The following is a 23,633-nucleotide window of genomic DNA, read 5'->3' on the forward strand; positions in this document are numbered from 1 at the left end:
CACATTTTTTGTGTGAATTACATAAGTATTGAAAGGAAATTATCTAAGTCATCTTTTTATATGTGAATGTGCAGAAATATCAAATTTGAGGAATTTGCAATAACTACCTCATGTATGACTCCTAGTACATTATACTTCTATATTTTGAAGCGTAGAAATACGGAAGTAGGGGCTCATGTTCATTTTATTTGACTTGACGGCCTTAATTCAAGATTCAGTTTTTCCCTTGAGTTGGCTTTTTCCCAAACCAGAAAATTTAAGTATATGGAGAACTCATGAATATTTTTATTGTCTTTGAAGTTTTATCTCGAATCCATGTAAAATATTTTAACATAGTTTTAAAAGAGCCTATATTTTAAACTTAATCATAAAGTTACTGTAGTCACAATGAATTGTAATATATTCAGTATACATGTTTAAACAAAGATGTTTTTGAGGCGTTATGACATCAGAGGTCATTGGCCTAAAAGCTGCTAAAGTTGAAGTGAAGGGAAGTTACTTAAACTTCTTTGTATTAACAGGAAATTAACTCTGGCCAAAAAGAAGGGGGGCTGGGGAAGATGAGCTGAGCTGCAGGGGCAAGTAACCTGAAATTGACATAAAAGTTTTACTGAAGTCCAAAGCAGTAGAGAATAAAGCGCTTGTCTGTTTTCTAATGAATAGCTATACTTTAAGGAACTCTTTCAACCAGTATTGAAGCCTGATGGAAAATATAATTGTGCCATTCTTTAAATTTGAAATTTAGCTTAGTAAAACTCAGATGAAATCATATTCTTTAAGTTACTAATAGTCTTAAACTGTATATTTGTTTTCTAGGGGCATACAGTACAAAATCTTGCACATAATCGATGCCTAATAAATATTTGACCATGAGCAAGTGAATTGATTAAGCATGTTAAATGAATGAGGAGACTCCCATGATCTTTGTATTGGAGAGATTTCATTTTCACTGTGATAATGAAAACCTACTCATTAGCAAACCAACTAGTAGGGTACTGTGACCTGTACTTTGTTAGAAGGAACTGAATCTCTGGAGTATAGTACCTGCTGTGTCCATGGCCAGCAGTGGTCACTGGATTTCATTGGTGGCTCCAGTTTATCCATCTCTGCTGTAGGAAGTGGGCCTTACCCTGATATTCTGGGTCAGATTTCTATCCCACCTCATCTGTACGTGAGAAAATTCTCAGTACTCAGGGATAATGATTTGTTGACTAAAGGGAGCCTAATTAAGTGCTGTGTGCATCACAAGTGCATTGAACCTTTTCAGAGTTATATAAAATATATTTGCTCCTAGGAGTGGAGGAAAATACATTGCTTCAAAACTTATATAGTAAATGTTTTATGTGTAAGTATGTTGTTACTCAAATACTAGATTTTCTGCCCCATTTCTGTATCCCTCTTTTCAGTCTGTGCTACACTCTCACCACATCTGACTAACTACTCTTGCTTGATCCTGAGGTTCAGTTCAAACGGCAGCCACTTCTGTGACATCTTCCCTGCTCTTCCCCTTCCTAAGCAAGATCAATCCCTAACTGGCCTCCCCTTTGTATTTTAATTATTGTTATATTACTCTTCCTGTTTGTTTATTTATAGTATCATTAAAGGTATGTCACTAGTGCCTGTGTCGTATTGAATGACATATTTAAGTTACACAAAAATATAGCTGTTTTGAAAGAAAAGCTATCTTTTTTGTGTGTTTGTTTATAAAATTTTTGTTTCATAGAAGTATCATTTGCCTTCATAGTAGTAACTACCTTTTTGTTTGTGAGGTGATTTTTCAGATAAAGCTCTTGCAGTATTAAAATGATGAAACACTGTACAGTGAAGAAGAGTAAAATTCAGTGACTACTGATTTTTTTTTTCCTGTTTGAATTGAGCTATTCTGTCAGTTTGACTATTGGGAAAAATGTCTCACCTCCAGTAAAATAACTGAATCTTTTTTGAAATCATGTGGTTCTTTATTTGCAGGTTAGAATTAGGTTAACTTCTTTTTTTTAATGTTTATATTTCTTTTTGAGACAGAGAGAAAGAGAACATGAGTTGCAGAGGGGCAGAGAGAGAGTGAGACACAGAATCCGAAGCAGGCTCCAGGCTCTGAGCTGTTAGCACAGAGCCCGAAGCAGAGCTTGAAGTCATCAACCACGAGATCATGACCTGAGACAAAGTCTCACGCTCAACCAAGTGAGCCACCCATGTGACCCTAGAATTAGGTTAACTTTTTAAAGTGGTATATAACCACACACAGAAGAGCTAGTGCTTAAATTCAACTTTTTCTAATTTGTTGTTTGCTTCCTTACCAATGATAGTAAAACTTCTACATAATGCATGTTACAATAAGACATTAGTAACTAGCATTCGTTAGCGAGTAGTAGAGTTGTCTGAATTAATGCAATTCTGTGTTTATATATATTGAGTATGGCATTGAATGCCACATTACATTTAAATGCTAAGAATATTCTTTTTTTTTTTTTTTTTTTTTTTTTTTTTTAAGTTTATTGGGGCACCTTGGTGACTCAGTCAGTTAAATGTCCAACTTTGGCTCAGGTCATGATCTCACAGTTCGTGAGATCTCAGCAGAGTTGGGCTTTGTGCTGACAGCTTGGAGCCTGGAACCTGCTTTGGATTCTGTGTCTCCCTCTCTCTCTCTGCCCCTTCCCCACTCGCACTCTTGTCAAAAAAATAAAACATTAAAAAAATTTTTAAAATAGTTTATTCATTTATTTTGAGAGAGAACACACAGGAGTTGGGGAGGAGCAGAGAAAGAGAGAAAATACCCAAGCAGGCTCTGCACTGTCAGCACTGAGCCCAACATGGGGCTCAATCTCATAACCGGGAGATTATGACCTAAGCCAAGATCTAGAGTTAGATGCCTAACTGACTGAGCCATTCAGGCGCCCCAAGAATATTCTGACTACTGTGATGTTTCTGAGTTGGAGCTTTGCTTAGTTTTATTTTAAAACTCCATTAGACTTCTGTAAATAAAACTTTTTTATACAAGTGGCTCTAATTTTTCATATAAGTATTCTTTTAAACTACTATAATATAACCTGTGATCATTTTTGTTCCCATATGTGGTTTTACAGTTGCTTTTTGTATAGATCATTCAACAGTAAACTTTAACCTTAAGTCAAATTATCAGGTTCCTCATTCATTGAATTATGGTCCTATATAAACCATTGTACTTCGCATTTAAGACAGAGTAGAGAAGATTTCTTGGGTGGCTCAGTTAAGCATCTGGCTTCAGTGCAGGTCATGATCTTGTGGTTCTGGGTTCAAGCCCTATATAGGGCTCTCAGCTGTCAGTACAAAGCCTGCTTCAGATACTGTCTCCCTGCTCCTCCCCTGCATGCATTCAGGTGCACGCATGCACTGTCTCTCTCTGTCTCTCTGTCTCTGCCTATCTCTCAGAAATAAACATTTTTCAAAAAAAGAAAAAAAGAGCAGAGAGCTAGCAACTTTGTAAAGCAAGGAAGTGACATCGTTTTACTTTTCAAGAACTCCCTCCTAGCACATTTCAAGTTTGGCTGCTATCTAGTGAGAACTTCATCAGGTCCAGGTAATGTATATTTGTGCTACCAAGTACTTTATTCTTTCAAAAGCCCTATTGCATAGGGTTTATTATTGTTGTTTGGGTTTGGGTTCCCATTTTACAAAAAGAATTTCAGGCTCAGTGAGGAGGGTGATCTAAATGGGAGAGAACCTAGTTAAAATGAGGTGAATTTGAATTCTGTTAACAGAGTCTTGGGGAGATAAAGGTGTAAACAAGGGCAGTGATGGAGATGTCTTTAGTTGTGTTTTCTCTGGGGTGATTTCTGGGTGACAACCAGAAATGTCACCTGATTCTTGAATGTTTGACAGGAAATTACTTTGGTGGGTTAGTGCGTACATTCGAAGAATCCTATTTCTGTTCTAACCATTAAGTGCCATTTAACCTTGCCATTTAAAGTCACTCAGATGACTTACAAGTGAAAGAATTATCAATTATTTTAGGTATAATTTTGCTTATAATGTATTTTATCAAGTGATCTAAAATGTAACCGTTCAATAACACTCAGATATGTGGCAATTATTAATGTAATAGGCACATTTTGTTTATAACTGGCATGGAGTTAATGGAATCATTCTTGGCATTACTTCCAAAATTATTTAAATCTATTCAAAAGTATTTATAGATTGTAAATGAACATGTTGGTTTTATTTAAGGTTTTGTTGAAAAGATAGATTAGAAATTATCTGCAAATAACCCAGAACCAAAACAGATGAATTTGTACGTGAGCCTAATATTTTTAATTTTTAATTTTTTTCTTTATTGTTCCTAGTTGATAATAATGCTTTCACCTTTGTACTTGTGCAGCATTGCATCATGTTCCTATTTTCCTACTGGGAAAAATAAGATACTCAGTTCCTATAGGGTATTTTTGTAAAACCCATGCTTTACAGTTATTTGCACTTAAATTTTTTGGTACCTGTAATGAGAAAATGTGCGGCAATGTTTATGATTATGCTGTGATAATTTTGTCTGAGTATCCAAGAGTGGAAAATGATTGTGAAGCCTTAGAGAATAGGAAGATGAAAAGAGATAGGAAGTCTAAAATTAAATTGGAACTGGGAAAGGTTTCATTATTGTGCTTCAGATAGATGTAGTCTTGGGGTGATGCTAGGCAGTAAGGCAGAAGGAGATGAGACGAGGAGTGGTGAGGGAGGCTGTGTGTCCCTGGTCTGTGGAAGAAGGGAAGGACCTCTGATGAAAGTATAGTGTTGTGTTGTGTTTTAGTACCACTGGACAGAAATGGAGAAGATACAGGGCAGAACTGAAAAGTCTCATTGGCTGGATAAGAGTCCAGGCAGTGGTAGCTGTTTAAAGTTGGGGATCTGTGGGGCGCCTGGGTGGCTTAGTCGGTTAAGCGTCCAACTTTCTCTTAGGTCATGATCTCGCGGTTCGTGGGTTCGAGTCCCACGTCGGGCTCTGTGCTGACTACCAGCTCAGAGCCTGGAGCCTGTTTCAGTCTGTGACTCCCTCTCTCTCTGACCCTCCCCTGCTCACTCTTTCTCTCTCCTAGAAATAATAAATTAAAAAAATTTAAAAAATAAATAAATAAACAAAAAATAAAGTTGGGGATCTGAAAAGGACACAGCTCTGGCCTTGGGGCCGCCTCTTCCCTACCTTGTCGCTGTGTGACTCATGACAGCTTTGTGAATGCTCTGAGCCTCAGTTTATGCATTTTGTAAAGTGAAGACAGTCATACCTCAGAGGGTTTATGTGAGGATCGATTGTCATGTTTTAAGCATGGGTGTGACAGCTGAATTTGTGAGCAGCACTCACTGTCCTGCCCAAGTGGTAGCGATGGTCCCGTTGCTGATTTTAGTACTTACTGCTGGGAGTGAGGATCAGCGAGGTATTCACACCTAAGAAATCCTTTCTTTTTAACCCCCAAGAAATAGGAGATGATCCACTTTGTAAATGATGAGAGGAGAAAGGAGAACGGAAGATAAAGGGTTAAGACCTTAAGGAGATGGTGGGTAAATGAATCACTGAGGTTTGAGCAGGATGTCTGGAAGCAGTTAGTTCTTAAGTTAAAGGCAAATGGCATTTAGAATGAAATGCGGGGAAAGGAAACATATACTTTTCATGTTTTGCAAAAAAAAAAAAAAAATTACAATCTTTTAGACTGCTAACTCAGTGGTTATTTCTTCACATACGGTTCAGGAATTGAGTCTCTCAAGAAAAAGCAGGGCACTTCTAGTGTTTTTCTTTTGTTCTTCTAACATTGCCTTTAACTGTGGGCACAGTTTTCCACGCCAGCATATTTTCAGTTTAAAAATTGCAGACATAGTCATTGTGGTAGTCAGATTTCAACATAGCATTTTCTCCTTTTTATTAAAAGAAAAAAATTAAAATAGTTATCTGTATAAAACATTAACAAACTTAACATGGAACCGTATTTTAAAAATTACTCTGCGCTACCATAGGACCAGTTGATTTAGTAACTAAGTCACAGCTGCAAACATGTTTTCAGAACCTAATATGTGACTGTTTGTATCTCAAAGTGATAAGGCTTTTTGATTTGTAGTGATAAAAGTTCTTCAATTTTAAAATAATCTGGAGAGTGGTATTGTCTGATAGGGTACTGAAACCAAGGACAAATTGAGAATGTACAATACTCTGTTTTGTGTTAAGTGGAAGGATACTAAAAAGTCATAAAGATACACATGAGCTGTTTGCTCTATAGTTTTCAGCCTAATTTGAGAAATAAATAGCCTCCATAGTTCCCACACCTCTTCCACCCTGCTCCCTTCTAACAACATTGTGAATATGTGGCACCTTTTATGGGTTGGGCCCTTGTAAATGTCCAAGTCATGATACTGGTTTCGCTGCCAAACCACTATGGTATCCTATTTTTCTTATACTAAATTAAATCCTTCTTTCTTCCCCATAAGGGAAACACATGATTCAGAGCAAATCACACAAACAGGTTTGCATCTGAGTTTAGTAAGAGACAACTAAGATCTCTTCTCTGGAACGGTTTTTTTACAACCACATACTTTTTGTGCACAGTGGATAAATCTTCACACATAAAACACTACTCAAGCTTGCTTTGTCTAATATATTATTACTCAGAAGAATTATATTGGTTGCTATTGACAATGTTAATAGCAATTTTGAGATTTCTTAAATTGAAAAACAATGGATTTTATGTATTAAGCAGTCATTGAAATTACGCATGAAACAAAAGCATTAAGACACACACACACACACACACACACACACACACACACACACAAGTATTCCCATAGGAGAAAATTGCAATACTAAGAAATATCCAGAACATTGCTATTAGTTGGCCAAAACATTAAAAAAAAATTCTGGGAACAACAGCAAAAATAGTGGGACTAAATCAAACTGAAAAGGTTTTGCACAACAAAATGAAAAGGCAATCTAATGGGGTGCTTGAGTGGCTCAGTCAGTTGAGTGTTTGACTTTTGGTTTCGACTCAGGTCACAATCTCACAGTTTATGGGTTTGAGCCCCACGTCGGGTTCTGCACTGATGATGCCAAGCCTGCTTGGGATTCCCTCTCTCCTTCTCTCTCTCTGTCTCCCTCCCTCGCCCTCCCTTGCTCACTCTCTATCTCAAAAATAAATAAATAAATAAACTTTTTTTTTTTTTAAAAAATGACAGTCTACCAGGTGGGAGGAAATATTTGCAAATCATATATATGCTAAGGAGTTAATACCCCAAATATATAAAGAACTTTTATAACCTAATAGCAACACAGACAATCCAATTTTTAAATCTTTTTTTCCTCTCTTTCTAAACCCATAATTTTATGAAATGTATATGAAATGTGCAATTTTGTGCATTTTATGCGTCTACTAAGTGTATGAAGGGAGGTGTTTCTTCAGCAATGTCATTGGCATCTTCCCTTATAAGTCTTCTGCTGAGGGAAGACGAGCAATGTGAACTCAACACAAAAATGCCTTGCTCCAATGACCCTGGAAAGGGACACAAATACCAGCCTCTTTTGTCTTCAGTGTGCTGCCATATAATTTAAATTATTCTTCATATAAAAAGCACCTGTCACTGAGACTTGACTCAAACCCAGTGAATTGCTCTGTTTCCACAACGAGGCTATAAGAAGTAATGTGGTTTATCAGCTTTTCTTGTTCCTGTTCGTGCAGGCTGCTAGAAAGCTCAGTACTGCTTACAATGATGCAGCTTCACCTAGATTTTCTACTACAGTTACCTACATGATGCATTATTTGGTTCATAAATACAAGATTTGAAAAGGAATAATGTAGAGTAATAAGTATATTCCATCTCCAGCAGACATGTCATTTTTAATTTGTTTATATAATTTGATAGAAACATAACATTTTATACACACTGATTTATTCACCTTAAGATCTTTTAAAACTAAATTATTATTGAAGGAAGTAGTTCTGTAGAGGCTGTAAATAAGCAGGTCTTGCATTATTCTTCTAGGTTATTAAATGATTACATGTCTGGTAATAAACAGTGAAGAAGGTATAATGCCAAAAAGCAAGTAATTTATGTTGCTGTTTGTCGATTTCTTGATATTTTCCTGAAAATGGAATTGATTCAGCCTTTTTATCTGGGCTCCTGATAGAGCATGATCTTCAGATTGAGCTAGTGAATATGCCCTATTTTCTTTGATCCTGAACTCTCCAGAATCGCTGAGTCAATTTTTTTCTTTTTTAAGTGTTGCTTGTCACTATTTAAGAATCTTCTCACATCCTGCCTTTGCTAGTGTAAAAACACAGCTAATCTTTCTTTGGAACTTTTATATTAGAATTACTTTTCTCTTCTGTCTTTTTGACGTATTAGGGGTAGGTATCTTTACCAGAAACATGAAAACCAAGAGAGATTACAACTTTATTCTTTTACAATAAATACTGAGTATAGTAGCCCCTTATCTGCAGAGGATACATTCTAAGATCCCTCAGTGGATGCCTGAAAGCACAAATAGTACTAAATCCTATATAATACTATGTTTTTTCCTACACATGCATACCTATGGTAAAGCTTAATTTATAAATTACACACAGTCAGAGCTCAACAATAACTAATAATAAAATAGAACAATTAGAGTCTACTGTAGTAAAAGTTACATGAATATGATCTCTAAAATATTTCATACTGTACTCACCCTTGTTCTTTTGATGATGTGAGATGATACAATGCCTGTGTGATGAGATGAAGTGAAGCGATTAACACAGGTATTATGACACAGCATTAGGGTACCAGTGACCTTCTGGGGATAGTTCAGAACGATCATCACTGCAGTTGACCCATGGGTAACGGAAACACAGAAAGCGGAAAACTGGGTGAGGGGGACCACTAGGTGGGTACTGTTTTAAACTTTTAACATAAACAGTTGACTGACCGGTAATTTAATGACCACGACATGCTGAAAATCCTGCTGTTCACAATAAATACAAGCCAGCAGCTATGGAGGACTTACTCTGTCCCAGGCCATGTTGATACTGCTCACCCTCTTAATCCTCATAATCATCTCCACTAGAACGTAAGTGTCATGAGGGCAAAGATTTTTATGTTTTGTTCACTGCTGTCCCCGATGCCTAGAGCAGCTCTGAAAAAATAACCAACCTGTGATACAGCTACTGGTACCAAGTAAAGGAAACTGAGGCATAGAAAGTTAAAGTAATTTAGATCTAGCTAATGAGTTGGGGAGCTGGGATTCAAGCCTAGGTGGTCTGGTAACAGAACCTGTGCTCTCTATTGCCATTATTTCCTGCTGCCTCTGTTGTCTCTAAAGAATTACAGAAACACAAAGAAAAAATAAATGTGGCTTATTCAGCAGAGTTAATTGTTAGAGGGCTATGGTGTTCTAGCATAGGCTTATATAACCTCACACTATTGACATTTTGGGCTCCATACTTTTTTCCTGTGGAAATCTTTCCTCTGCATTGTAAGACATTTAGCAGCATCCTGGCCTCTACCCACTAGATACCAGTCCCAGTTGTGACAGAAATATTACCAGACATTTCCACATGTCCCCTGGGAAATAAAATTCCTCCCAGCTGAGATCCACTGGTCTAGACTTAGGCATTAAAACATCACAGACAGGGACTGCTGGTGGCTCAGTCGGTGTGGATGCAGCATGCTGACTCTTGATATTGGAGTTGTGGGTTAGGGCCCCTATGTTGAGTGTAGAGATTACTAAAAAATAAAACCTTTAAGGGGTGCATGGGTTGCTCAAGTGCTTAAGCGTCCAGTTCTTGATTTCAACTTAGGTCATGATCTCACGGTTCGTGAAATTGAGTCCTGCTTTGGGCTCCGTGCTGACAGTGCAGCGCCTCCTTGGGATTCCTTCTCTTTCTCTCTCTATCTCTCTCTTTCTCTCTCTCAAAATAAATAAATAATTTATTTTATTTTATTTTTTTTTAAGATTTTTTTTTTAATATTTTTTATTTATTTCTAGGAGAGAGATAGAGAGATAGCGTGANTATTTTAAAAAATAAAATAAGTCTTAAAAAATAAAACATCACAGAATCCAAAAAGTATGAGTAGGTAAATACTGGGTGTCACATGTTTTAAGGTTAGGACTTAAGCTATGCCACAAGGAGTTCAAAGACAAGATGGGAATTAGTTTGTTCTGTGATCTTAAGAATATTTTATATGAAGACCTGAATTTTATCCCTTTTTTATAAGGATCCCTCTAGGAACACAAATTTATGTAACATCATACCTTTCCAGTACTTCCTTTTCATTCATGAAGAGCATAAAATCTCTGGCAAGGATTTTTAAAATGGCATCTTATCTATTAAAGCATCAGAATGTGTTTTTAGCAGCACAGGCGCATGTTAGTTTGGAACTAAGTGATACAGTCAATTTTGCTGTAACACAACATGTATGTTCCTAAAAATCACCTCACTGTGCAAAATCAGCTAATGAAAATGGGGCTTTTGGGGAAAAGGACTTTATTAGAAGACCACTCAAAAGCTTCCATTAATGACACTAAAACAACGATATAAAACTAGTAAAAGTGGTTGCACAATTTTACTGTTAAATGGTTAAGAAACACAAAAATACTACAGATACAACTTGCCTTGAAAAAGACCCACAGTTTGTGTGTGGAAGTGGACATTGGGGCAGTTTTAACTTGTGAGTTTTGGGAAGTTTTGGAAGTAGGGGAATCAGAAATTAGAAAGTTGTATCACTACATGTGAATGAGCATGTTGCATACACTAGGCAGTGAACTAAAGTGGTTGGCAGATGTTTGAGGTTGTGCAGTCGTATGATTGATGTGCTCTTGTGCACACAGACAGGACAGGATCACAGACAAGAGCATGCAGACACAATTGTGGAATTTTTGTGACTGATATTCAGAGTGTTCCCTAACATATGAATCACATTGGAGAATCCACTTCTCCAGTGTTACAACAGAACGGATAGTATTCCTGATCTGAATTTTGAGGCCCTTCCATAAAAGAAAACAACTTGTGGGCAACAAAAGGATAGCAGATGTAGGATGAAAACATACGCTTTGTAAACAATGCAAGGGACAGACTTTAGTAGAATTGAGGAAAGGCTGAGAATCACTGTCTTCCCTACCGTCCTTCCTGGTCCTAAGCAGACAGTCCTCCTTCATGCCAGAGACCGTGGCCTGACTTCATACTGAAACAGCGGGCCAGCCGCCTCCCACAGTGCCCAGTTGGTATATACGGATTACTGTCTGAATTCTACACATTAACAGAATGGTGGAGATTATTAAAGACCCATTTGGATTTAGTTTACAGTGCTTTCACTTACTGGCACTCAGTATTCATTTAACTCATATTTTTAGTTTCTGTGTATAATTTCAAAATTATGTGTACCCTTTCCATTACAAATGCCTTAAAATGCAATATTAGTATACAAAATGTAACTGCCAAAATAAAGAATGCTTTTGAAATTTAAAATAAATTTTTAAATATATAAAAATGCATATAAAAACATATTTGCCCAGGAGCAGAAAGGATTGACAGTCCTATCAGGTGATAGGAAATTAACACATTTGAACAGTTAAGATTTAAAAAATTTTTTTTAATGTTTATTTATTTTTGAGAGAAAGACAGAGTGTGAGTGGGGGAGGGACAGAGAGAGAAAAGAGGGAGACACAGAACTTTAAGCAGACTTTAGGATCCATGCTGTCAGCACAGAGCCCAACATGGGGCTTGAATTTACTGTGAGATCATGACCTGAGCCAAAGTCAGATGCTTAACTGACTGAGTCATCCAGGCATCCCAATTATAATTTGTTTTTAATGAAATAATTAGAAAATGTTACTGATTTTTCTGTTTGATAATTATGCTGTTTAAATTAGTTTTCAGGAGTCAGATTTTAGGAATATTGTATAAGACAGAACAAATGAATAAGCATTTGAGAGGACTTTTTTAAATTAATTAATTCATTTATTTGTTTTTTAAATTTATACCCAAGTTAGTTAGCTTATAATGCAATAATGATTTCAGGAATAGATTCCAGTGATTCATTCCCTATGTACAGTGCTTATCCCAACAAGTGTTTTCCTTAATGCCCCTTACCCATGTAACCCACCCCCTACCTACCCCTCACCCACAACCCCTTCAGCAACTCTCAATTTGTTCTCTTTGAGTCTCTTATGTTTTGTCCCCCTCCCTGTTTTTATATTATTTTTGGTTCCCTTCCCTTATGTTCATCTGTTTTGTATCTTAAATTCCTCATATGAGTTAAGTCATATGATATTTGTCTTTCTCTGACTGACTAATTTCACTTAGCATAATACTCTCCAGTTCCGTCCATGTTGTTGCAAATGGCAAGATTTCATTCTTTTTAATTGCCGGGTAATACTTCATTGTATATATATATATATATGCCACACCTTCTTTATCCGTTCATCTGTCGATGGACATTTGGGCTCTTTCCATACTTTGGCGATTGTTGAGATAGCACTGCTATAAACATTGGGCTGCATGTGTCCCCTTTGAAACAGCACACCTGTATCCCTTGGATAAATACCTAGTAGTGCAGTTGCTGGGTCATAGGATAGTTCTATTTTTAATTTTTTGAGGAACCTCCATACTCCAGAGTGGCTACACCAGTTTGCATTCCCACCAGCAGTGCAAAAGAGATCCCCTTTCTCCACATCCTTGCCAACATTTATTGTTGCTTCAGTTGTTAATGTTAGCCATTCTCACTGGTGTGAGGTGGTATCTCATTGTGGTTTTGATTTGTATTTCCCTGTTGAGTGATGTTGAGCATTTTTTCATGTGTCTGTTAGCCATCTGGATATCTTCTTTGGAGAAGTGTCTATTCATGTCTTTTGCTCATTTCTTTACTAGATTATTTGTTTTTTGGGTGTTGAGTTTGATAAGTTCTTTATAGAATTTGGATACTAACCCTTTATCTGATATGTCATTTGCAAATATCTTCCCCCATTCCATTGGTTGCCTTCTAGTTTTGCTGATTGTTTCCTTCGCTGTGCAGAAGCTTTTTATTTTGATGAGGTCCCAATAGTTGAGAGGACTTACTTATTTTATATTACAGTTATGCTTATGTAATGAGAAAGGTTATTTCTTTCATTAAAAAATATTATGGTCCTATCATTTTATTGCATTTCTGTATTGCACTTCGCATATAGTGTGTTTTCCACAAAGGAAGGTTTGTGGTAACCCTGGTTGTGTTAATCTGTTGGTACTGTTTTTCCAACAGCAGTTGCCCACTTCCCATCTCTATCACATTTTGGTAATTCTTGCAATTATTTCAAACTTTTTCATTATTCATTTCTTACGGTGATCTGTGATCAGTGACTGTGATTCATTAAAAGCGTAGATGATAAATAGCATCTTTTAGCAGTAAAGCATTTTAAGTTAAGATATGTACATTGTTTTTTTAGACATAATGTTTTTGTACACTTAATGTAAACATAACTTTTATATGCACTAGGAAACCAGAAAACTCATTTCTCACTTTATTGCAAAATTCACCTTCTTTCAGTGATCTGGAATGAAACCTTCAGTATCTCTAAAATATGCCTGTAAAAGACTTTTGTGTTAGTGTCCTTGTAGACTTCTTAGGAATTTTGTGTCCATATAATATCAACATTAAGTTAAAAAAATACATTGGGTGCTTTGAAGAAATAAAAGAAGAACATAAATTTATTCGTATTTCATATTGATTTTAGTCAGTGGTCTTTTAAGCTAGAACAGTAAGATTTTTATTTAGTTTTACTGTTTAAGACATTGTGCTCTTTGAAAAGTACTTGGATAATAAAAACATCAATTTCATTCAAAACAGCATCCACTTCTAGGGAAAAGAGTGTGCTCTTTTTTAACCATTTGTTATTTAGGTGTCCCCATTTCTTTCTGTCTTTGTCTGATGGGTACCTACATCCGTTCAGTACTCAGGGTGTCACAGTAGTCTCTCAGCCAGATAACTGTTGCAGAGACATGTTGTTACAATTTAGAGCTTTCAGAATTTTGGGATTGGAGTCCGCTGTATTCCTCCTGGGCCAGATGACATAGCCTGGGGAAATAATGCAGTATAACAGGGCTTGTTTGCTTTCTTTTTGCAGTATTGGGTTTTTATGGAAAAGATTTGTATATTTCTGTTCTATCTACCACTCAACCACCTCTGGCATTTTAATGCTTCCAAAGAGAGGTTTAAGAAAACAAAAGATGCTATCCTCCATTTTTTTTTTTATCATTAAGGTGTCCTAATCCCTATCCTTGATTACTTCCCCCCACCCTTTTCCTCCACACTTGTTTTATTCTGTTAAACATTACAATTTATATACCTCGACACATTCATGGTGCTCATCACATCTGGGTACTTCAGAATTTTCCACTTACCTGCAGAGGCTATACTTTCTTAGTTATTCTGTTACCAGTTTACTGCTATTACATAAACTGCTATCCCACATGAGACCTTAAGTTTCTACCACTGAACTCATGTACTTTAACATTTTTTTTATTGTTTATTTATTTTTGAGAGAGACAAAGCACGAGCAGGGGAGGGGCAGAGAGCAAGACACAGAATCTGAAGCAGGCTCCAGGCTCTGAGCTATCAGCACATATACCGATGTGGGGCTCAGACTCATGAACTGTAAGATCATGACTGTAGCCAGAGTTAGACACTTAACTGACTGAGTCATCAAGACACCCTACTCACATACTTTTTATGTAGTGAAAATATCCCTCCAAATAAATATTTAAACCCACCAAATCTTAATCTCTATTGTATAAAAACAAAACCAGCACAAAAAGCTGCTGATTTAGTAGTCCGATGTGCTTGTTAGACCAGTTATCTAAAGGAATAATAGAAATACATTGTATTCAATCAGTCATTCTACCCCCACAGTAGTCGATATGTATCTATTTTCTTATGGTTTTAGTTTTATTTAATGGATAATGTTTCAAGTACTACATTACCAATAAAAGCAATATTAATAAAAGTTAGGATATGGAAAAGGAATTTAAATACCTAAAATTTGCCAGAAAGTTTGTGGCTTGTGATTATAGACTTCCCAAAATACAGAGCACATTTAATAATCTTATAAGATTAACAAAGCAGTATTCAGTTACAGCATCTTGAAATTTTTCTCTGTAAGAAAAGTAAATGATAGATTTTCCTTATAGATCTTGCCTTATAGTATGTGACCCAAAGGGGAAAAAATTAATTTACGAATAATAATGTTATTTATTAGTTTAAAGTACACTTTTTCTGGCATCCATTATTTTTCGTTTAGATAAATAGGTTAGGAATTTTTTTTCTTCTCATTTCAAGAAGACAGCAGGAGACCTAATTTTATCATTCAGCCTAAAAAGAATAGTATTTCTTAGGCAAAGGTCTTTAGTGTCCAAGAAATAGCCGTCCTTAATTCAAAGCAATTTTTTTCTCAGCAAACATAACAAGTAGATTTTTCTTTTTTTCTGTTTATTGTTTGTACATCTGAGGTTTTTGTTTTCTCCTTCAGATTCCATTTTTCTATTACATACTTTCTTCAAGTATCATAAAAATCAATCTCATTACATTACTTATATGAAGATTCTTTAGTGAAACAAAGACACCATAAAATATTGCTCTTCCTATGGTACTGTTTTTTAATAGTACTCATTAGTAGTACTGTTAAATTTTTTCCATATATGAATTTGGCGTTACTTCTGTATAATGTGCCTAAATAAGGATACAAAACAATGGAAATAGGCAGATACTCATTCTTTGTGTCACATCTATCAAATGTAAAGTGCAGTGATTGTGGAGCCAAATCAACTTAACTTTTTTATAAAACAGTGAGAAGAGAGAATTGAGGTCAGGCTTGGGAGGTGGGAGGTGCATTTAACTATACAGTAAAACTAGTAGCATTCACATGTACATGTGTATGTGCACATGGTAGGTAGGAGAAAGGGTGTATTTGGAAATTTCATCACCTGGGAGTTTGAATTTCATCTCTTTTATTCACTAATGTTATAATAAAGAAATCACTATTTTGCTACCAGAATATTAGAAGAACATTTGTGATAATAGAAGTACATGCATTTTCTCTTTTTCTCTTTTCTTTTAGCCATAATGAAAGGAAAGTAACGTGTAAACATCCAGTCACAGGACAGCCATCACAGGACAATTGTATTTTTGTAGTGAATGAACAGTAAGTAGTTTCATGGAATGCCTTCTTTTTAAATGGCGTTAGCATTAAGATTGCTGTTATCCATATATATTTTTATAAGTTTATTTTGAGAGCGACTGTGAGCAAGAGGAGGGGCAGAGAGAGGAGAGAGACAGAATCCTAAGCAGGCTTTACACTATCATGACTTAAGTCAAAATCAACAGTTAAGACTGGGACACTTAACCAGCCACCCAGAAACCCCTGCGCTTATCCTCATTTTAATATATTATGATTTAACAGTTTCTTGTCTGGATATTTGCAGTCAGGTATAATGGAAACCCATCTATTTACTATAGATGGCATAGGAACATAACTTAAAACTTTCTTTGATGAAAAATGTAAGTGATCTCAGAAGTTGTTAGTACAAACACAGATAGTAAGCTCAAGAGTCCAGAATCTAAGGTCAGAGAAACTATAAACTTCATCAGATTATTAAACTAATTTGAGCTCAGTTTTCTCATCCTTATATCAGAGATAGTGGTAATTACCATTTCTTAGGATTATTGTAAGCATCAAATGAGATATTTGTGAAAGTATTTTATGTGCTATAAATCTGTTCAAAAAAAATAGCTTTTGATATAATTATTATTGTTTTCAAATAGAATAGCTCATCTTTTAACTGAAGTTTTAATTTTCCAGTTAGATGACCAAGTAGCATATCTCTAATAATGCTCCTTAAAATAAACATGATTTCAACCTATTCTGTGCTTAGAAATGCTAATTATATTTAAAACAGTTATAAACATTAAGCTCTGACTCTAGAGTTTATTAAGCTCTAACTAGTATCCAACTGTTTTGAAAAAGTGGCACACACTGTAATCTCTAGGGAAACTTTATTGTAAAGCAGTTAACATACACAGCAAGTTTTAGCATTCTGACATATTTTCAGGACCGTTGCAACCATGACATCTGAAGAAAAGAAGGAACGACCTATAAGCATGATAAATGAAGCTTCTAACTATAATATGACTTCAGATTATGCGGTGCATCCAATGAGCCCTGTGGGCAGAGTAAGTTATTTTGCTTCCTGTTAATTACTGATACCTGGTATAATTGGTAGCATCTATTACTATTAGTCTTAATGGACTTAGAATTATAGAATAATTATTTCATTTTTATTATTGCATGAGCCTAATTACATTTGTGATAATTGACTTACGCAATGATGTGGAATATAAAATATTAAGATTATATTTTAATAATTTAATGAGTTTTTAAAAAATATTATAGGGCTCAGTTTTGAATAATATTATAAATATAATGGATGTTTATATGAGAAAATGGCAATTTATTGAGTCAAGTGAAGTTTAATTTTTTAAATTTGATTAAATTTTTTTTAATGTTTTATTTATTTCTGAGAGAGAGACAGCATGAGCAGGGGAGGGTCAGAGAGAGAGGGCGACACAGGATCCGAAACAGGCTCCAGGCTCTGAGCTAGCTGTCAGCACAGAGCCTGGTGCGGGGCTCGAACCCACGAACCATGAGATCATGACCTGATCTGAAGTTGGACGCTTAGCCGACTGAGCCACCCAGGTGCCCCTCAAGTGAAGTTTTAAAAATGAAGGTTATAATGACAGAGAAATCCCATTTTCTGACAGTTACATATGCCTAGATTGAGCAGACAAACTTTTTAAAAAGAAATGTAGAACCCTGTTCTGCTAAAGGCAAACCCGATGCCAGTGTGCTGGATGATTCTAACATATTTAGAATCTATTATATAAAAAGTGCCATAGTCATATGGAACTAGAGGAGGGTGGATTTTCTTTATACTCATAAAGAAAAATGTTAATCGTTTAATCTAGGGTCCCATACTTTGTGCCTATAAAAATTTGTAGTTACTACTCTTATTTTTTTTTTTTTTAAGTTATTTAAGCAATCTCTACACCCCACATGGGGCTGGAACTCATGACCCTGAGATAAAGAGTCTTTTTTATGCTCCTCTGAGCAAACCACTTGGGGTATTGTTTCTTATACTTTAAACTACAGTGTTAATATTTTAAACTTAGAATTTTAATATGAAAAGTTTATCAAACTCTTGGAAAATACGCTACTAAATCTGAATAAATAGTTTGCCTTAAAGTTGCTTCTCAGTTCCTAAATTAATGGTTAGAAAGAAAAATCAAGAGATGATAAAAGAATAATCTTTATTAAAAAATAATGTATCTTATAATAGAACAGTGATAATAGTAAATTAGGATTATTATAAAGAAATGGATAATAGGTAATTATCTATTTTAAATTCCCTGTTGTAACATTTTTGATTTTGATTTTAAAATGAAATTTTGTAGAGTATTACAAGTTAATGTAAATTTCTAAATGTAAATATTTTCTAATTCTTGTACAAAATAAAATGCTAGTAAGATAACTGAGCGTTGTCATGCCTCATTAATATATTTTAATCAAAATCCGGAGAAATGATATGTAGACTGAGGGCCATCAAGTCATTATTTGGAAAGAAAGTTGGATCTTTACACTGAAAATTTTCCAGATGGGTTGGGTGTTGAAATGTTAAAAACAAAACTATAAAAAGCACCACAAAGAACAATGGAAGGTTTAAAAAAAAACAAAACTCAGAATGCAGATGGGCTTTCTAAATATGACATAAAACCCAGAAATCAAAGTAGAAAATAAGGGAGAGATTGAACCTTAGATAATTATCATGAATGCATAATCTCTGCAATTCATATAATAATTCAGAATAATTCCTTTATAATCAAAGAAGTTTTATGAATTAATAAGGAAAAGGCTTACAACCTACTTTTTAAATGGGCAAATTATGTAAAAATCTCTTCCCATAAAATGGAATTTTACTGTTAAATATGTGAAAACGATGTTCAAACTCATTTATAATATTAAAAATGCTAATGAAAACAATAAAGGACACCATTTTTCACATATCTAATTTGCAAAGATTAAAAAGTATTTGCACAGTACATCGACAACAATGTGGCATTTTCTTTATGTAGTAAGCTCTAAGAAATAGTGGAACAGAAGGGTAGGTATTATATATGTCATCATTTGAGGAAAAGAAGATATTCCATACTTATGAAAACAGTTATCTTAGATGAGTAAGTGCACATATACACACAGTTGACATTGGTTGCCTCACGGATTTGTTTGGATGCTGGAGCCCAGAGGCAGGAAGTAGACAACCAGTCCCAGGGTATCTTTTTGGGCCATTTGAGTTTTGTACGGTCTTTAAACATTACCTATTCAAAAGTAAATTGAAATTTATTAATAAAACATACTTTGGGGAAAATGTGGTTGATATTGGGTCTTAACATTCTGTTATGTACTAATATAAGCTTCAAAAAACAAAATTCTAATGAAATGTGCTAGATTCTAGAGAGGTTAAAAAATAAGAGATAATTTGATATTACTTACCTTTATAGAGAACTCAGATTCAGCTTGTTTTTGTTTGTTGGTTACCACTACCATTCCTGCCAAAATAAATCTTCATACTAAATATAGCAGTATTTCAAAAGATTGTATCTTTTGAATATCTTTTATGATATTCAGATATTACATATCTTTTATGTATACTTTTAAAAATACAGTAAACACCATCTATCTGGTATCATTCAAGTTCAGAGTTGCCCATAAAAGGAGAAAACAGTACATGACATTAAGCATATCCTTCTAGTCTTCTGTTGACTTGATGTGGTATGTTTTATATTTTATATCCAAGTATTTCTCTTGACACTTGACACTGTTAACTTTCTGTAATTGAAACATCGTTAAATCAGATATAAAGCAAAAAGTTCTATATTTCATTTATTCTTAACGATTTGTTCATTTTTACCCAAGGTTTGTTCAATTTACATAGCAGCTAGGACAAAACAGTGCCACACATTATGCCTTTTTAAAAATTGTATATCCCAGTTTTAAAGGACAGATTGTAAAACTTGTGATTCTTTGTAATCCTGAGGAAAATTTCTTTGAGTAGAATTCCTACACTGCAAACAAGTAAATCCTCAAAAGCAGAATTGTTATAATTCATCTGCAAAGATTTAAGTCCTGCATGTTTCAGAGAAATCTGGAGATATAAAATTATGAAAAAGAAATAGAAATACCTACGCATTATTAACATATGTTCTGTTTTTCTTTTTTCTCTTTAGACTTCACGGTCTTCAAAAAAAGTTCACAATTTTGGAAAGAGATCAAATTCAATTAAAAGAAATCCTAATGCACCTGTGGTCAGGCGAGGTTGGCTTTATAAACAGGTATTTTTTGTGTTCTATTTGATGTGAAAGAAAGATGGAATCAGAAGACCTTTTCAGCTCAATGTACATAGGACAATTATATAAAATGGAGAAGGAACTGTAGAATTAGTCATCCAGATTCTTTTTATTCCCACTGAAGAATGTTATGAGAACAGTAAAGAAAGAAAAAGTAATGGATGTTACTTAGAACACAGATTGTGTGTGTTTGTTATAGATATTTCTAGATTTGAAATTAAATATATGCTATATGAAAATGTTAGGAATACTATACTAAAATTATCACGGCAGAAATATTTGTTTAAATGAGAAAAAACATACAGAGGTATTCATTTTTCTGTTCATTTAAAGATCATTAGAGAAATGTACAATTATATACTTCTCCACTTAGAGAAATCTGATCAGAATTGAGATTTTTCTAATTTTCTCAGATTTTTGCTTTTAGGTTCTCAAGACTACTCTCTTGTGTATTTATTCTTTTTCTTTTTTCCTTCTTCCTATTTATTTATTTATTTATTTATTTCTGAGAGAGAGACCGCGTGAGCAGGGGAGGGTCAGAGAGAGAGGGAGACACAGAATCCGAAGTAGGCTCTAGGCTCTGAGCTAGCTGTCAGCACAGACCCCAGTGCAGCGCTCGAACCCTTGAGCTGTGAGATTATGACCTGAGCCAAAGACAGACGCTTAACCGAGGCGCCCCTCTTTTTTTCTTCTTTTTCTTTCTTTTTTCTTGTTTGTTTGCTTAAGTATGGCTCTCTCTCAGACACTCTGATAAGTTGGAAAACCTGATAACTAAGCTTTTTTGGAACCTTACCGTTAATTTGGGAATTAGTAAGGACGCATGTAATTGGACTTTCTGACATCTCTTTTCACTGCTTATAGGCGGTTTTCTTTTTTTACTTTCTGGTTTGCAGCTGGGTTTCCAAGTGACCACCAGATAACTGAGATGATACATTCAATATTCAACCTTCCTCTACCTTTATTCTGTCTCTGATTATACATGTATATACATGATACATTCATTAGACATTGTTCCATCTGAAAGTTGAGGTGGCAACTAAATATGTTATTGAGAGAGGGCCCTCTTAAAATCCCAAGAATTCCCAATCATTCAAGCAAATTAGTTTTGCCAGTGTCTTGCTGAGTTGATTATGTACCTTGAATGCCAACTTTTAATTTTTATTTAAAAATCATCTACTAAAAAAAAAAAAAAAAAAAAACCTAGGGACACCTGAGTGGCTCAGTCAGTTGAATATCCACCTCTTGATTTCGTCTCAGGCCATGATCTCACAATTCATGAGGTTGAGCCCCACATCAGCCTCTGCACTGACAGCGTGGAGCCTGCTTGGGATTTTCTCTCTCTCTCTCTCTCTCTCTCTCTCTCTCTCTCTCTCTCTCTCTCTCACTCTTTCCCTCCCTCCCTCCCTTTCCCTCTGCCCTTCCCCAGCTCACTTGTACACATGCGTTCTCACTCTCAAACATTAAAAAAAAATCATCTATATTTTAACCATCTGGCGTTTAAACTTATCCATGCTGAAAGATTTCTTTAACTAGTCTTTCTGAGAAGCCCAAATTATGTTCAAATAGCTGAGTGTAATATTGAGCCTAATAGACAATACGGAATTTCTTTTAAATGATACTTGTTCTTATTTCTTTTCTTTTTTTTTTTTAATATTTTTTATTTATTTCTAGGAGAGAGAGAGAGAGAGAGACACCTTGAGCAGGGGAGGGTCAGAGAGAGAGAGAGGGAGATACAGACTCTGAAACAGGCTCCAGGCTCTGAACTGGCAGTCAGCAGAGAGCCCGATGCGGGGCTCAAACCCACGAACTGCGAGATCATGACCTAAGCGAAAGTCGGACGCTTAACCAACTAAGCCACCCAGGCGCCCCACTTGTTCTTATTCCTTGATCCCTGGGTTAATTTGTATTGCAGAAGTGTTAACCAGTTGCTCTACCATGAGTGTGTATTTTGTAATAGCTGTGTGACTTATACAGAGTGTTTGTTTGCAGAGTGAGTCTAAACTTAAAGTCTAAACTTTTGGGTACTCCTGGTTGGCTCTGTTGGTTGAACGTTCGACTCTTGATTTTGGCTCTTGGATCCCAGCTTCGTGGGATCATGCCTCGCATTGGGCTCCTTGCTGAGCATGGAGCCTGCTTAACATTCTCTCTCTCTCTTTTCCTCTGCCCCCTCCCATGCTGACACGTGCGTGCATGCACACTCGCTCTCTCTAAAATAAAAAAATACATAAAAGTCTAAACTTTTAAATTATTTGTATTATAGGATATTATTAGGACATTGAAAATACCATATACCATTAAAAAATTTTTTTTGGTTCTTTGATGTAGCTGTCAATTTTAAGGACAAATCCTTTAAGATTTTTATCTATATAATTTCTTTAGTTCTAAAGTCATTTTTAGATGGTTACGACTAAAAATAAATTAAGAATGTTAATGCACATCCAAAATGACCTCTTTTTTGCCTCTGTGTGTGTGTGTGTTTCATTTACTCTTGCAGTTTTGCTTTATTGCATGTAGGGAGGTAATTTTTATTAAAATTGTAATTTTGTTTGAGCTTGGTATTTTTATTAACTGAATTACTAAGAAAAAGCTGCCAAAGAAGCACTCTTTTTTGCAAGATGAGTGAAACCCCAGTTGTATATGTAAGAAAAAAGTGTTTACGAAATGTATTTGTATGCTAAGTTTCCTTTATTCACAATCATTTTAGATCGCATTACCTTTGGGATAATTTCAAATCACATATTTTTCTTCCTGTTGGAGATTAACATATTTATTAAATCTAGTCTACCAGAATGCACACAATGCTGCATGGTTACATTATCCTCATGTTAGCAGACATGTATGTTCAAAAAAGTAATTTCGGAATGCTTACAAATATGAAGCTAAATCAACTTGCTTCAGCAGTATATTTTACGTGATGGTATTCCTCTTCAGACACCTGTGTACTTGGGAATATCTTAAGGTGATACAAGTCCCTTGAAAACTGCCTTCATATTTTTGCTTTGTAATTAGATTTCTACATTTTGTTTTAAAAGCTTATTTTAGGGGTCCCGGGATGGCTTAGTCAGTTAAGCGTCCGACTTCAGCTCAGGTCATAATCTTATGGCTGGTGAGTTTGAGCCCCACATTATACTTTGTGCTGACAGCTCAGAGCCTGGAGCCTGCCTCAGATTCTGTATCTGCCCTCTCTCTCTCTCTCTCTCTCTCTCTCTCTCTCTCTCTCTCCCAAA

At 35.3% G+C, this 23,633-nt stretch overlaps 1 protein-coding gene across 6 annotated transcripts in view; it reads left to right on the top strand.

The window, feature by feature from the left end:
- LOC144243374 (pleckstrin homology domain-containing family A member 5) overlaps positions 1-23,633 on the top strand; it is a 237,017-nt gene that overhangs the window by 126,662 nt on the left and 86,722 nt on the right. For 5 of the 6 annotated variants that reach the window (XM_077778397.1, XM_077778393.1, XM_077778394.1 and 2 more), the window contains 3 exons: positions 16,067-16,150; positions 17,058-17,178; positions 20,287-20,391. In XM_077778397.1, coding sequence (XP_077634523.1) covers positions 17,071-17,178; positions 20,287-20,391 — 213 coding nt within the window. In that variant the 5' untranslated portion in view covers positions 16,067-16,150; positions 17,058-17,070. Of the gene's footprint in view, positions 1-16,066; positions 16,151-17,057; positions 17,179-20,286; positions 20,392-23,633 lie in introns of those variants that run through there. The other variant, XM_077778391.1, reaches the window with a different exon arrangement.

The sequence above is a fragment of the Crocuta crocuta genome, unplaced genomic scaffold (assembly GCF_008692635.1).
Source record: "Crocuta crocuta isolate KB4526 unplaced genomic scaffold, BGI_CrCroc_1.0 scaffold1173, whole genome shotgun sequence".
Lineage (NCBI taxonomy): Eukaryota > Metazoa > Chordata > Mammalia > Carnivora > Hyaenidae > Crocuta > Crocuta crocuta.